The sequence below is a fragment of the Aethalodelphis obliquidens genome, unplaced genomic scaffold (assembly GCF_003676395.1).
Source record: "Aethalodelphis obliquidens isolate GAN/ISIS:26980383/991018 unplaced genomic scaffold, ASM367639v1 scaffold36, whole genome shotgun sequence".
NCBI lineage: Eukaryota > Metazoa > Chordata > Mammalia > Artiodactyla > Delphinidae > Aethalodelphis > Aethalodelphis obliquidens.
This window is the reverse complement of record NW_020837980.1, coordinates 5833777-5850321: the sequence shown is the minus strand read 5'-3', so window position 1 is coordinate 5850321 and position 16545 is coordinate 5833777. Positions and strand designations below refer to the sequence as shown.

Below are 16545 nucleotides of genomic sequence, written 5' to 3'. Positions count from 1 at the left end.
TTCTCTGCTCTGCAGCTAACACTTGCCTATCAGACTGAAATGAAGGTGCCTCTTCTCACACACAGCTGCCAGTAATATATATTGGTTGAACCTTTAGGAAAGTAATTTGGGAATATTTTTCTAAATCCTTAAAAATCAGTATATCATATTACTAGGAGTTCCACTTCTAGGGAAGTATTCTAAGTAAGTAATACACTGAATGCACTGAAATGCACTGAAAATTCCTAAACAAATATATTCATTACTATATTGTTTACAGCAGTGAGAAATTAGAAATAATTGTCAACGATAGGAAAAGAGTAAAACAAACATCAATTTACAAATAGAAAGAAATATACCATTGCCCCTGCAGTGCTGAAGAAATGGCTCTCACGAAGCTAAGTGTCAAGATGCTTCTGCAGATGAAGCTAGCTGGGAAGGAGCAAGAATTGACAGAGGAAAACAATGGCTTTCTCCAAAACATCGATGTGGCTGAAGGTGCAATGCAGAAGTAAGTCAGGGCTGAGCTCCCAGGGGCAGTTTCTGGGGTCCTGTCTGGAGACTTCCTCAGCCTGGTAGGACCGCATGACGAGATTTCCAGGTTCAGGGTTGGGGTTGACATTCTTCTCTATAATGCTTCTAATTTTGATCTCACGAATATCTAGTGTGGTAGGTCCTGTGGGATAGTCAAGGGACCTATGGTCATAAATTAGGCAGATAACAGTTGAATAGGAATGGTCAAGATGCTCGTCTCAATTTGTGAAAAAACGTTGATTGTTTTGTTCCTTCATCATCTTCACCTGCTAAAGATATAAACCATTTAACATGGTTTCTAGAGTAGAGGAAACACACATTCATATAAATATTTGTTAAGTATTTATGCATTTGTTAATACATGATAAAAATGTATACTAATACAAACCAATGGTTAACAACCTTTTTAAATTGGAAGAACTTTTCTAAAGGAAAAGATTTTCCAGAACCCCTCATATGTCAAAAAAGCTACTATGATATCAAGGATGTTTTTAAATCCATTTATAATTTATTAATAACAGTAGCATATACATTTGGAAACATTCAGCAGTATTTATTGAATCTATAGAAATCTATATACTTTCCAGGACCACTGTCTATCAGGGTAGGTATAGAATGTCCCCCAACTCAGGGTTCAAGACCCACAGATAGGAAACCACTGCCTTAGGCCTCCATCACAAGTATATTGCAATTCATTTAAAAGTATACTTGAGTGTGTGAGTGTGTGTGTGCACAGCTATACACATATATGCAGCCCAGCAAAATAACAATAGTCCAATAGGGAATGGGCAAGGGATTATCATAGCAAAGGAAGTACAAATGAGTTTTATACGTACGGGCAAAGATGCTCAACCTTACTCATAAAAAGAGATTAAAACTATAGTGAGATACCAGTTTAAACATACGAGATTGGCGAAGATCAAAACCTTTTCTAACACATGGTTTTAGAAAAGGAGTTGGAAAACAGGCGGTCTCATCATTTTTGCTGAAAGTGTAAATGGATTTAACCTCTTCAAAGCATAATTTGGTAAAATCTATCAAAAATTTAAAATATACGTATCTATTGACCCAGCAATTCTATTTTTAGTGTTATCCAATGGAGACTCTTGTACATATGCACACAGATATGTAGGGATATTCACTGCAGCATTGTTTGCAGTAGCATTTGATTAGAAACAGTGTACATAAACATTAATAAAGAACTGATTAGCAAATTATGATGTAGCCTCATGATAGAATACCATATAACAATTTTTAAAAAGAGGCAGCTCTATAGGTATTAATATGAAATGGACTCCAAGATAATATCCTCTCATTTGTATTTTAAAAGGCATGTATATATTTATATAAACATAGCTGCTTATTTATGCATAGAATCTCTGTGGAAGAATAAAGAAGAAACTAGTAAATGTTGGGAGGAGGACGTCTTGGGTCTAGAAATCATGATGGTAGCACAGACTTACTCCTTTCCTTTGAAGCATATGACACTTTTTTAACTCTACTTTTTAAAGAAGCATATTTATTTATTATTTGTTTATTTTACACACGCATTTGCATATACACACAAAGAGCTGCAATGGCTTCAGAATTCAGAATCTCACTTTGAATCATTTATTGATTCAGTCAACAAATATTTATCCAGCCTCTCTAGTCCTATCTCGTGTAATGCACTACACTAGACATTATTCACACAGAATGAAATCAGTACAAGAGTACCAGGTGCTCTTTGGGGCCGGAAAGATCCAGTGTTCTCCCTCTAGAGAAGTTTAGGGCAGGCCTAAGCTATAGACCGAAGACATAATAACAGTATCTTTTTCAGTTGTGTGCCTTACAGTTTGCTAAGGGAATTTACCAAAATGGACCACATCTTGGACAGATCAGATGATGAGGACATTTTCTCTGAAAACTCTGAAACTGACTTCCTTCATGATTTGGAGACTAAAAAATGGGTAAGGGACAGACTTAAATGTCACAGTGGGTGAAGAGAGGAACTTCATATTTCATATCTCAAAGCAGCAAGGATATTATCACAAGGTTTCCTCATAATAGGTGTGAGATGTTCAGGGCTTAAAATCAAGATGGAGGCATTCTCTCCTCTGAAGCCTGCTGTTATTACACAAGGGACTTACTAGTATTCCCATACAAAGAATTGTGCATTACCTTATTTTTGTCCTTGGGATTTGTGAAATAACTGTGACATTTTTTACCTCAGAGCAAATTACTGTATGTAGAATTGCCCCCTGATTGCAGATTGTCTTCCAATAGATGCATTAGAGAGATCCATTTACTCATTTTTAAATGAAGTATGGCTGAGTTAGAATATTATATTAATTTCAGATGTACAGTATAGTGATTTAGTATTTTTACAGATTATACTGCATTAAAAGTTATTATAAGATATTGGCTATAATTCCCTGTGCTATACAATATATCCTTGTTGCTTATCTATTTTATACATAGTAGTTTGTATCTCTTGATCCCTTACCCCTAATTTGTACCTCCCCCTTTCAGTTAATCTCTAGTTTGTTTTCTACATCTGTGAGTCCCTTTTTGTTTTGCTATATACATTTGTTTGTATTGTTTATTAAATTCCACATGTGATATCATACAGTATTTGCCTTTCTCTCTCTGGCTTATTTCACTAAACATAATATTCTGTAGATCCATTCATGTTGCTTTAGATGGCAGAGTTTCATTCTTTTTACAGCTGAGTAGTACTCCATTGTGTGTATATATATATATATATATATATATATATATATATATATATATACAACATCTTCTTTATCCATTCATGCTCATGGACACTTAGGTTGCTTCCATATCTTAGCTATTATAAATAGTGCTGCTATGAATATTGAGATGCATGTATCTTTTTGAATTAGTGTTTTCATTTTTTCTGGATATATACCCAGGAGTGGAATTGCTGGATTGTATGATAGTTCTATTTTTAGTTTTTTGAGGAACCTCCATGCTGTTTTTCATAGTGGCTGCACTAATTTACATTCTTACCAACTATGTACAAGGGTTCCCTTTTCTCCATATCCTCACCAACATTTGTTATTTGTAGACTTTTTGATAATAGCCATTCTGACAGTTGTGAGGTGATATCTCATTGTTGTTTTGATTTGCATTTCTCTAATAATTTAGCAATGTTGTGTATCTTTTCATGTTCCTATTGGCCATCTGTATGTCTTCTTTGGAAAATGTCTATTCAGGTCTTATGCCCATTTTTGGATTGGGTTGTTTGTTTGTTTTGATATTGAGTTGCTTATATATTTTGGATATTAATCCTTTATCGATCATATCATTTGCAAATATTTTCTTCCATTCCGTAGGTTGTTCTTTCGTTTTGTTGATGATTTCCTTTCCTGTGCAAAAACTTTTAAGTTTAATTAGGTCCCATTTGTTTATTTTTGCTTTTATTTCTTCTGCCTTAGGAGACATATCCAAAAAAATATATTGCTACAATTTATGTCAAAGAGTGTTCTGCCTATGTTCTCTTTTATGGTTTCCATTCCTACATTTAGGTCTTTAAACTATTTTGAATTTATTTTTGTATATGGTGTGAGGGAATGTTCTAATATCATTGCTTTACGTGTAGCTGTCCAATTTTCCCAGCACCACTTACTGAAGAGACTGTTTTTTCTCCATTGTATATTCCTGCCTCCTTTGTCATAGATTAATTGACCATAGATGTGTGGGTTTATTTCTGGGTTCTCTATTCTGTTCCATTGAGTTGTGTGTCTGTTTTTGTGCCAGTACCATGCTGTTTTGATTACTGTAGCTTTGTAGTACAGTCTGAAATCTGGGAGGGTGATACCTCCAGCTTTGTTCTTTTTTTCTCAGGATTGCTTTGGCAATTCAGGTTCTTTTGTGGTTCCATATAAATTTTAGGATTATTTGTTTTCGTTATGTGGAAAATGTCCTGGGTATTTTAAATAATAGAGATTGCATTAAATCTGTAGATTGCTTTGAGTAGTATGACCGTTTTAAAAATATTAATTCTTCCAATCCAAGAACATGGAATATCTTTCTATTTCCTTATATCATCTTCAATTTCTTTCATTAATTTTTTTAGCTAAGTTTATTCCTAGGTGTTTTATTCTTCTTAGCTAAGTTTATTCCTAGGTGTTTTATTCTTCTTGATGCCGTTTAAAATGGGATGGTTTTACTTTCACAAAAAATATGGAACATTTCACGAATTTGAATGTCACCCTTGTGCAGGGGCCATGCTAACCCTTATATTGTTCCAATTTTAGTATACATGCTGCTGAAGTGAGCACCCATTTACTCTTAATTCAGTCTGAACCTCTCTCAGTCTGAAATTCAGTCACCCAGCTGACATGGAATGGAGAAATTTGGACCAAATGCCTGAGATTGTCCTGGAGAGGGTTTACGCTTTCATTTAGTCGAAAGCAAATGCATGGCCAAGACCCCTTTTATTATTGATGAGCAGATCTCCCCATAGATTCCCCAGGCTATTGGCTATAGAGGAAGGTGATTTCAACCAGTCAGAAAAACATACAGAAATGATGGAGTATTTCCTCTTCCTAGGCTTATCCAGCCCCCTATGGAAGCTCAGGATTCATCTCTTTGTCTACTGCTCTTTTGAATACATTTTGGATACAAGGATGGCTAACTCTACAATCCATAGAAGGAAAGGTCCTCAAAGAATATCCCAAACTGGACTTTACCTTCAAGGACTCTGCAGTAAGGAAAAAAGAAACAAGAGAAATAGAAGGGGGCTTCCCTGGTGGCGCAGTGGTTGGGAGTCCGCCTGCCGATGTACGGGACACGGGCTCATGCCCCGGTCCGGGAGGATCCCACATGCCGCGGAGCGGCTGGGCCCGTGAGCCATGGCCGCTGAGCCTGCGCGTCAGGAGCCTGTGCTCCGCAACGGGAGAGGCCGCAGCTGTGAGAAGCCCGCGTACCGCAAAAAAGGGAAAAGAAAAAAAAAAAAGAAATAGAAGGGGATAGAAGGTGTGAAGGAATGGAGTTAGACGTGTGGAGTATAGATAATAATAAGACAAAAAGTGGAAAGAGACAGACAGACAGATACTTGTTATTAAAATAAAAGAATAATAGGAACTGAATTAGAAGAGTAGTCTTAGGATGGGAAAAGAAAATAGGGAAATTGAGGTGATCGTAAGGATGACCTTAGGGAACACATGAATTGAAGGTGTAACTCTATAAATAGTGTCATCTGATTCTTTGCAGGGGCCTTGTCTCTGGACTCCAGGTAAGGGCTGCTACCATTAGACCTACATTTCCAGGACAACTTCCCTGTACTTGTGGTTCAGTGAACCCTGCTGAATCCTGTTAGTCAGTGAATGGTGATATCATCACTTGTTGGCCTAGGACAGAATAAGTCTAATTAGATAATAAAATTATTCACTCTGGAAGAGTTTATCAGATAGTCCACACTCTCAGGGTATAAGGCATTGTTATAGACTATTTCTTACAAACTTCAAATCAGGGCATAACGGTTTAACAAAATATTTTTTAAAATTTACGATTGTATTTCTTTATGTCTGTTTGTATGGAAAATTCTACAATTACATACAAATAAATCATAGGCAATCACATAATTAACAAATAATTATTAAAAAATTTGGCTATCTGCTAACAAAAGGACAAATATATGACTTCTTGAGGAAGACACCTTATTCTCTTATTCTCTGAAAACAAACCAGGAGGTCTCTACTTTGTATAATCTTATCTTCGTCTTTTATAAGAGAAAGCTTTAAAGGACAGGTCCAGAAAATGGACAAAGAATTAAGAGGAGTAAAGAAAAAATTGTTGGGTTAATTAACAAAATAGGCTTTTTAACCAGACTGCCAAAGCTGCCATGTCTACCCATCAAAGCCCCCTAAAATACTTAGAAATGAATACTTTGCTCTGGTTTCACATTGCTAATCCCTGGCACTGCTACATACAGTGTCGATTTTGGATGCCAGGTCAGTGAACAGACTTTCCTATTTCCTGCTTTTGTTTGCATCTCTCACAAGCAGAATGTATTTGCCTGTTTCTGAAGCCTATGTATTCTAAAAGCACTTACTGAGGATCCCCTAGGTGCTAGGATACATATATATAAAATCCTTTCCCCTCAGTGAGCTCACACGCTAGGAGGGACTCAGACAAGAACGTGGCTGTGTAAGATCCATCCTAGAAGGAGCAGATGAGCTATGAAGTACACGGGAGGGAGGGCTGTACAGGGAGAAGACTGGGGATGTGACAACTGAGGTTTGAAGGATGAGCTGGATGGAAGAAAAGCGTTTCAGAAAGAAGGAATAGCACATGTAAAGATAATGAAGCCAAAGAGAAACTGTGTTGTGAGAGAGGAAGGGTGCAGGAAAAGGCATGACAGGCAGGCAGGACACTGAGGTAGGGATAGAGCAGGATGCAGACGGGAAGCCAGGACATCAACAGGAGTCAAGAACTGAGGAGGACTCAAAGCAGGGCCCTGTCTGGGATGCCATGAGCAGTGATGCTGGGGGGATGGGAAAAAAGTACACCGATTTAAATGACAGGTATTATTAGTGGATATGCACAAAGTGGATATAACGTAGGTAATGAAGAGGGAAAAGAATGTCTCCCGTGGCAATTCAAGAACTTCTTTCAGGTTTCTGGCAGAGGCATCTGGATGGAGAGGGAGACCATTTGCAAGGGTGGGGAACCCGAACAAGGTAGAGGGGAAATATGATGAGTTCCATTTTTTACTTTCTGAGTTTGTGGTGCCTAGGAAACATCCAAATGGAGACATGTGAGCTCTTCAAAGAGCTGCATGTAAATGGAAAAGAATGCCCTTAGACTGTGTATTTCGTGCAAGTACACGTTTAGTCTGTTATTTAAAAAACACACACATTTCTTTATGTGTTCGGTCCTGCAGATTTTAAAAACTCTTTTTGTGTCTACTTCCTGCCTTTTGACTCTTTTGCAGTATATTAACCATTACCATGAAATGACCGATAAAGATAAGAAATATCACCATCAATTATTGGACATAGAACTCTAGAGATGATCTGGCCCAATTTTCTTACTACAGGCCAGGAAGCTGAGCTTTACAGTGGTTAAGTGACTTGTTCAACATCCACAGCAGTAGGACAGGACTTAGACCTCTGGTCCTCTGATTTCCAGTGTGGTGTCTTTCTCTACATCACAGCGTTTCTGCTGCTTTTGAATATACTGGTCAAAGATACGGTGGAAAGAAATTGAAATTATGGATGCTTTTTATTCATGAAGAGGTAGCTAAGAGATAGTGGAGTCACGTAATACTTGGAAAATCTAGCCTTGGTTTCTTCATCTGTAAATGTGATGATAAACCTACATCATTGGTGAGGTGACGCTGGGTTGTGAGAGTGCCAACGGTAGGGACTAGGTATTCTTTAACCTGAACCCAAGTCCTAAATACAATTCCATGGTTTTGGAATGAGAAAACCTAGTTCAAGTTCTAGTCCACATACTTACCAGCCATGTCGATTGGTTTCCTGTGGCAGCTATGGCAAATTAGCCTTGGTGGTTTAAAACCAAACACACACAGGGTTTCCCTGGTGGCGCAGTGGTTGAGAGTCTGCCTGCTGATGCAGGGGACGCGGTTCGTGCCCCGGTCCGGGAAGATCCCACATGCCGCGGAGCGGCTGGGCCCGTGAGCCATAGCCGCTGAGCCTGTGCGTCCGAAGCCTGTGCTCCTCAACGGGAGAGGCCACAACAGTGAGAGACCCGCGTACCGCAAAAAAAAAAAAAAAACCACACACACACACAAATGTATTCTCTCATAGTTCTGGAGGACAGAATTCCAAAATCAAGGGGTCAGCAAGCCCACGCTCCCTCTGAAGGCTCCTGGGGAGGATCTTTCCTTACCTCTTCCAGGTTTTGCTGGCTCCAGACATTCCTTAGTTTGTAGCTGCATAAACTCCAGTCTGCCTCCGTCTTCACAAGTTTCTCTATGTTGTTTCCTCTTGTTTCTCATTAGGACACTTGTCATTGGATTTAGGACCCACCCAGGTAATCCAAGATAATCTCGTCTCAAGTTTATTAACTTAATTACCTCAGCAAAAACCCCTCCCTTTTTCTTTTTTTTTTCCAAATAATGTCACATTGTCAGGGCCTAGTATTAGGACATGGACATATCATTTTGGGGTCCTCACTTAACTCACTACACCATATGACCTTGACCAAATCACTAAATAGGAATGGCCCAGGGGATTTCAGTACCTACCTTTATCCACCTCAGGGCTATCACGAGAATTAAAAGAAATGATGTACATGAAGGCAATTTGTAGAGGTATGTGAATGTTATTCCTATTGACTTGGTCAGTGATGTACACAGATATTTCAATAAGAAACTGATCTGTTCTCTCTACTCTCCATGTCCCTGCCCCAGCCTTCCTCTGTCACAGAGCAGGAGGGCATGTCAGCCTACCTCACAGATGCATCAGAAGACTCCAGCCTCAGAGGGGGCTATGTGCTTGCCCCCAGAGAAGGGGGGCCACCACCTCTTGTGATAACCCTTTTGTTCTGCTTTGCTTTCTTCATGATCTTTATCAGGATATGTTGGAGCTGGAGGCTGGGCATGACCGGGACCTGCAGAGTGAACAAGCTGAGCAAGAAAGAGATCACGTTCAACAGGAAGATCCCCAGGCATCCACATCTTTGCAGTTTTCAAAGGAGAACATCCCTGAATAGTAAGCCCTGGAGCGTGCAAGAAGGAACATTTAAGAATGTTTTGTAGTGCTTCCCTGGTGGCACAGTGGTTGAGAGTCCGCCTGCCGATGCAGGGGACACGGGTTCGTGCCCCAGTCGGGGAAGATCCCACATGCTGCGGAGCGGCTGGGACCGTGAGCCATGGCTGCTTGGCCTGCACATCCGGAGCCTGTGCTCCATGACGGGAGAGGCCACAACAGTGAGAGGCCCACGTACCGCAAAAAAAAAAAAAGAAAAAAATCAAGTGATTCAGTAGTATCAAGAAATAGATCTGAATCCATCCATACCTGAAGTGTTCATTGAAAGAAGGGGCAAACTAGAAGGACACATTCTAAACCAAAAGAGAAACAAACCAAAGAAAAACAAAATAAAAGAAAAAACCAAAAATTAAAATAAAATAGAAAGAATGAATAAATCAAAGGAGGAAAGGTAAGAAAGAAAAAAGAAAACTTAGCTGATTATATTAATGTGATGGGACTATAGTTTTTTCATTTCTGTAATTTAGAAAAAAATGATTTTTCTCTTTTAAAAATTAATGTTAGGACTTCCCTGGTGGTCCAGTGGCTAAGACTCTGTACTCCCAATGCAGGGGGCCTGGGTTTGATCCCTGGTCAGGGAACTAGATCCCGCATGCGGCAACTAAGACCTGGCACAGCCAAATACAAATTTTTTTTTAAAAATTAATGTTAAAATGTGTTTCTTTGAGAATGTTCCAGCTTAGCATTTCTGAAGATGATTAATGTTGGAATTTAGGAAGACAGTATTTATTTACTAGATATGTTTTGGTAGTGAGTCATTTTTCTTTTCATAAGAAAGAACAAATCTAGATTTAGTGCTCCCTGAGGACAGAACATCTCTGCTTCACCTTGGCAGCCATCACAGTCTCTTCATAATAGAGTATTTTAGGAACATTGGCTCTTTAATAAATGTGTGAAGTAGAAGCAATGATTTGTGTAACTGCCAAGAGATAGCCAGTGGCAATAATGCCAAGAAACTTGGCTCAGGTTCATGGAATCCACTGAGTTGGGTCACAACATAGATCCATGGCTAGCTTTAACTGTGCTCTAGGTTTGCTCTTCTGAAACCTGTTATAGAAGGTAATTATCTGCAAGCAACTGGCTTATCTGTGACATTTCTTTTGTTCTTTGTGTTCTTCTGGATTTTCCAGATCTTCTACCCCAATCATGTATTACATTTATAATTAGAAAATAATAATGCAAGGACTTCAAAGCAAATAAATAAAATACAAAAAGGGCATGTCTGGTGCTGGGATAAAACTGTTGATAGAGAGAGCTGAATTCCACTTGTCACATGGTATTTTGTACCCTGAGGAAAATCTAACTGCCTGCGCCTTTATTTCCTCCCAAATAGGCATCCTATACCTCCCAAGTGAGGTAGAGATGGCAATAACTACTAGAGTGTGAGAAGAGTATTTCAAAGGAAAGAGCCTCACAGTAACCCAGGGATTCATTGTTTCATGGCTTTAGAATCTTAGAATTCCAGTGCCAGCCCTAGGATGGACTTCGGTCCATCTACTCCAAGTTCCTTCTTTTGCAGATGTCAACAGAGTTTAAGAGAAATTCAGTTACTTACTTGAATTTATAGAGCTACATGGGTGGAGGAACCAGGAGTCACATCAGTGCGGTTTTCTTCTGAACGTTCTTTTTTTTTTTTTTTTAACATCTTTATTGGGGTATAATTGCTTTACAATGGTGTGTTAGTTTCTGCTTTATAACAAAGTGAATCAGTTATACATATACATATGTTCCCATATCTCTTCCCTCTTGCATCTCCCTCCCTCCCAACCTCCCTATCCCACCCCTCTAGGCATTCTTTTATTTATTTGTTTGTTTGTTTACTCATCTATCAATTGATTGATGTATAGCTGATATATAATATTATATTAGTTTCAGGTGTACAATATAGTGATTCAATACTTTTATAGATTATACTGCATTAAAATTTATTACAAAATAATGGCTATATTTCCCTGTAATATACAATATATCCTTGTTGCTTATTCATTTTATACATATTAGTTTGTGTCTCTTAACCTCTATCCCTATCTTGCCCTTCCCCCCTTCCCTCTCCCCACTGGTAACCACTAATTTGTTCTCTATATCCTTCAGAATGTTCTTAACACAGATGTTTTTCTTTCCTTCTAAGAAATGTGCACTGAGGATTTTCATGTTTATGTCCTCACCTTCACTGGACTTTCATGTTACATACTATTTTTTGATGCTACGTTTATTTTTGAAAAGGTGCTCCCTACAATGCTTGGGTGCCGCAGAATGTGGGAACTGCGGGAGATTATTGCCCCTTTCTTGAATTTGGAAGTGGAAGACTTGTTACCCTCCTAAAGATACTGTTACCCTACTGACTTTCTTCCTAATAAAATTCTGGCTGTTCTTATATTACAGTGGTAAACTTATTTTTTAAAAAACACTATAGGGTGTTTTGCAAAGGACATTGTAGTTATGTGGAAATTGGTTGATAACAGAAAAAATGAAAACAATTTATCTTTATCCTCATGACTCACAATGACATCTTGAATCTTTGCATGCGTTTTTAAAAAAAAATTATTTATTTTATTTATTTATTTTTAGCTGCGTTGGGTCTTCGCTGCCGCGCGCAGGCTTTCTCCAGTTGTGTCGACGGGCTTCTCATTGTGGTGGCTTCTCTTATTGTGGAGCACGGGCTCTAGGCGCGCAGGCTTCAGTAGTTGTGGTGCATGGGCTCAGTAGCTGTGGCTTGCGGGCCCCAGAGCGCAGGCTCAGTAGTTGTAGCGCCCGGGCTTAGCCGCTCTGCAGCATGTGGGATCCTCCCGGACCAGGGCTCGAACCCGTACCCCCTGCACTGGCAGGCGGACTCCCAACCGCTGCGCCACCAGGGAAGTCCCTGCATGCATTTTTAAAAACATTTCCTTCAAACCACTAGCCTCTCTTCTCCCCCACCCCCAAGGACACTGAGACTATCAGACATTAGCTTTCATGGGTGGTTATTTCCCCCATTTTGACCTCTGATGTCTCAGAAAAGAAAGCACAAAATTCCTCCCCATTTTTACTTCAGTCAAATTGGGTCCATTTTTTTTTTTTTTTTTTTTTTTTTTTTGCAGTCTCACTGCTGTGGCCTCTCCCGTTGCGGAGCACAGGCTCCGGACGCGCAGGCTCAGCGGCCATGGCTCACGGGCCCAGCCGCTCCGCGGCATGTGGGATCTTCCCGGACCGGGGCACGAGCCCGTGTCCCCTGCATCGGCAGGCGGACTCTCAACCACTGCGCCACCAGGGAAGCCCTGGGTCCATATTTTGAATGTAGTGGACATTTTTGGGTCTTGCTCCCTACTGTTCATTTCTCCTTTTGGTAACAGCATCCTGATTTTGCTTTGAAAGAACTTTCTTTTCTCAGTGGGCATAGTTATAGGTGGCTTTTCAGTCTTCCTATTGTTCTCTGTTCCTGTCTTCCTGTTAACAAGAAGAAGGAATGTTCCCTGTCTTCCTATTAGCAAGAGTTGGGGATATGCTGAATCAGACATTCTCTAAGAATAAGAATTTTGAGAACCATCATACAAAGAAGGAAAATGATGGGAACTTCAATTTTGTGAACTAGCCCATGTCTTTTTCTGCTTAAGGTAGCCAGAGTTGGTTCTGTAGCGTATTTAAAAAGGAAGTCTAATTGATACAGTAGTTTTGAAAGCCAGACTGGAGCATTTTTATCCCTAGCTTTGTAGGTAATGGGGAAATAGTGAACATTATTTGCAATATGAAAAATAGTTATAATTGAACTGTGCAAGGTTAGTAGAACCATGAAGAATGAACTGGAGTAGGTGGGCAGATGGTTTGTGAGAGATCAGTTAAACGGCCATTCAGTGGTTCAGGTGAGCTAAAGAGGTGGGAATGGGGATAAAAAGGAGCTGATGGGTGAGGTAGATATTGTAAGGGTGGATGTTATGATATTTGCTTGGGTGATGGATGTGGGGTTGGAAGGATGTTGACAAAGGGAGGTGTGGAATGCAGTTCAGTTCTCCTCACATTGAATAGGTCTTGAAGGATAGATACTATTTTCATGGAAGAGATTGGGGAAAAGGCATTTCAGAGAAAATAACAGCATGAGTAAAATTTGAGCCATGGACAGAAGGCAGAATCAAGAAATTTGGTTGAGCAAATTGCTCAACAAACCAGTTTGTATGTTCCTTTTTTTCTTTAATTAAAAAAAAAATTGGGGAATTCCCTGGCAGTCCAGTGATTAGGGCTCCGCACTTCCACTGCAGGGGGCAGGGGTTTGATCCCTGGTCGAGGAACTAAGATCCCACAACCTGCGTGGCGTGGCCAAAAAAAAAAAATTTATACAATTTTTAAAGGTTACTTTCCATTTACAGTTACTACAAAATATTGGCTATATTCCCTGGGTTGTATAATACATCCCTGAGCCTATCTTACACCCAGTAGTTTGTGCCTCCCACTTTCCCACCCCCATAATGCCCTCCCCCACACACTTGTAACCACTAGTTTGTTCTCTATATGAGTCTGCTTCCTTTTTGCTATATTCACTAGTTTGTTGTATTTTTAATACTCTACACATAAGCGATATCATACAATTACTGATTTGTCTTTCTCTGTCTGACTTATTTCACTTAGCATAATGCCCTCCAAGTCCATCCATGTTGCTGTAAATGGCAAAATTTCATTTTTTTTATGGCTGAGTAGTATTCCATTGTATATATATATACCACATCTTCTTTATCCATTCATCTATTGATGGACACTTAGGTTGCTTCCGTATCTTGGCGATTGTAAATAATGCTGCTGTGAACATTGGGGTGCATGTATCTCTTTGAATTAGTGTTTTTTGGGGGTATATACCCAGGAGTGGAATTTCTGGGTCATGTGGTAGTTCTGCTTTTAGTTTCTTGAGAAACCTCCTCACTGTTTTCCACAGTGGCAGCACCAGTTTACATTCCCACCAATAGTATAGTTTGTACATTCCTTTAAAACAAACACTCGACCTTGTTCATTTCATGGTCATTCTGGTCCATCAACTGGATGCATCAGAATCACTTGGAGAGCTTTAAACAGTAGAGATTTCCAACCCTGCCCCCAGATATTTAGATTCAGCAGAACTAATATGGGGCCCGGAACTTTATTTTTAAAAATCTCTCCAGCTGAATCTAATACAGATCCCAAATTTGGGAACCATGCATGGTACACCTTATGACAATGCTGTGCACACAGTAATTACTCAGTAAATACATGTTGAAGTAAATTAAATTAGGTGCTCTTATCTTTGTGGCCTCCCTATCACCTCATTTAGTGTTACATTCAATATTTGTTCAAAAATTTTCATCATAGCCATTTTCCCAGTGTCCCCACATCTTCTCACACCCTTGAAATAACCATCAGGTCCTTTACTATCTTTTTATTTTAACCTTCCAGGAATCACCAGGCCCTTCCAATCCTTCTACAGAAAATGTTCTCAGATCAGCCCCTGTTCTTTGCAGTTATAATGTTTCCATTCTGATAGGTCTTAACATACAAATGGATTATTGCTGTGAAAAGTCAGCCTATTGTTTCCACTTCCATAAACTGCTATGATTCACCAACCTTAGAAAAGAATAGACTCCAAATGCCACTTTTGTCCTGATAGTCTACAGCCAGCAAGCTACAGCGGTAGCCAGATGTATGAAATACACTTGTGAGTGACTCTAAAGCTGTGATATCTACCAGGATTCCACAAAGAGACTTTTAATTATACATTTACCTTAGCATCACCTCCAGAAATTCTGAATCTTTAGATCTAGGGTGAATCTCTAATATTTTCTATTTTAATCATTTCCCCTAGCATTTCGTGGGGCTCAAAGTTTAAGAACTACCATGCTATGCTATGGGCAAAAGTTACCTGGAATTACAGTATGGCTGAGATCCCATACAAGGTTAAACAAGAGGCTAGGAACTTTGCGGGGCAGGCAGGGGGAGTCGGGATATGGGGGGAGGGAATTTCCAGGACACACGGAAAGGAAAAAAGCCAAAAGCTCTGGGAACAATGCGTAATGTATTTAAAAGGTCTTGTGATAGTGAGAGAATATGCTGACAGATTAAAAAAAGTCACAGACTTGTTTACAGATAAAAAGACTGTTCAGGCCAATTTGTAGACAGAACCTGGCGTATGTTTTTTATAACCTTTCGGTAAATGATCATTGCTGGATACAGTATCAGCTGATTTATTTGTAAAACCAAAAATAGAAACATTGAGTTTAAGTAGCTCAAATAAAGCTAAAAGTCTTGCAAGAATCATATGACACTAGTGATGAAGTAAGGTAGGGGAACTAGATTATTTTGAAGAATAAATTAATATTTTACTAACTTCCAAGATACACTTTATTAGGCTTTTCACTAAGAGGGAATCATTTTCCCTGGGGGATGAATACCCTTAAAGTGGAAATGGTGCTATTTCACATCAATTTATTTTCAATTTGTCAGCATCTCAAGCTGGAAAGCAGGATGTCACAATGTTCTCTACTGAGAGAGGGAAACACTTTGTAAAGTACCGTAATATTAAGATGATATAAATGTCTACGTGTGATAATTCAGTTCACTGCTTTGGTTGGTTTTATTTCCGATCTTTAAAATGCTGTATTCAACTGAGTCAACTGCTATGCTCAAGATCACTTACCAAAAAATGTTGGAATCACTTTACAACATGGTCTTGATTTGGGGCTGGGAGGAAAGAAAATGAGGGGTCACAGAATCTCCACTTGTCATGTTTTTTTGAGTGAAGACAGCTATGCTGTAGTGGAAAAAGCTTTAAACTTGGGTTCAAGGTTGAGTTACGGTCATGACCTGCTGTCAACTGTATGCCAGTCTCCACCTTTCCCACACCCTCACAGCCCCACCCCAAACGGGATCCAAGCACTGTTCCCCGGCTGCCCAGAGCGCGGGCTGCCGAGAGCTCACAGCTAGGATCTTCCCTTGCAATTACCTTTGGTCAAAGAGACCCGCTTCACCTGAAGTTCCTCTCCTTTCTTGCATCCAGTGACTGATCCAGGCCAGGGTACATTTCCGAAGGGCCATCCCAGACTCAGAGCTCCCCACAGGATCGGTTAAGGTGTAACCGTACAGCAGTTCGATTTCTCCCTCTCTCCAGTCCTGTTCCCACCATCCCCTTGAAATGTGATGATCTTGAGAGTATTCTCCAATAAACCTAAACTCAGGTCTTCATTTCAAGGTCCACTTCAGGGAAACTTGACTGAAGATACCTGTGGAAATGAAGACTGACCAAATGAGGGCAAACAAAGGCTATTTACTCAGAGCTTCCTAAAGAAAGCAAGGGAGT

General features: G+C 39.6%; 1 protein-coding gene and 1 non-coding gene across 2 annotated transcripts; one reads left to right on the top strand and one right to left on the bottom strand.

Moving 5' to 3' along the window:
* Nucleotides 1–362: 362 nt before the first annotated feature.
* SMCO2 (single-pass membrane protein with coiled-coil domains 2) lies at nt 363–11631 on the top strand. Its single transcript, XM_027129231.1, has 5 exons — nt 363–490; nt 2348–2462; nt 9064–9200; nt 10156–10223; nt 11386–11631. The coding sequence occupies exons 1-5, from the start codon at nt 363–365 to the stop codon at nt 11577–11579; spliced, it is 642 nt and encodes a 213-aa protein (XP_026985032.1). The 3' UTR covers nt 11580–11631.
* Nucleotides 4696–4799, bottom strand: LOC113632450 (U6 spliceosomal RNA). The gene has a single exon (XR_003437818.1). It is a non-coding gene; the product is annotated as a U6 spliceosomal RNA (small nuclear RNA).
* Nucleotides 11632–16545: the final 4914 nt, after the last annotated feature.

Coding starts and splice junctions, on each gene's coding strand:
- SMCO2 (XM_027129231.1), top strand. CDS start 363: ATGGCTCTCACGAAGCTAAGTGTCAAGATGCTTCTGCAGATGAAGCTA. Junction 9,201..10,155: donor AAGGAGAACATCCCTGAATA/GTAAGCCCTGGA, acceptor AAATGTGTGAAG/TAGAAGCAATGATTTGTGTA. Junction 10,224..11,385: donor TGCCAAGAAACTTGGCTCAG/GTTCATGGAATC, acceptor TTTCCTTCTAAG/AAATGTGCACTGAGGATTTT.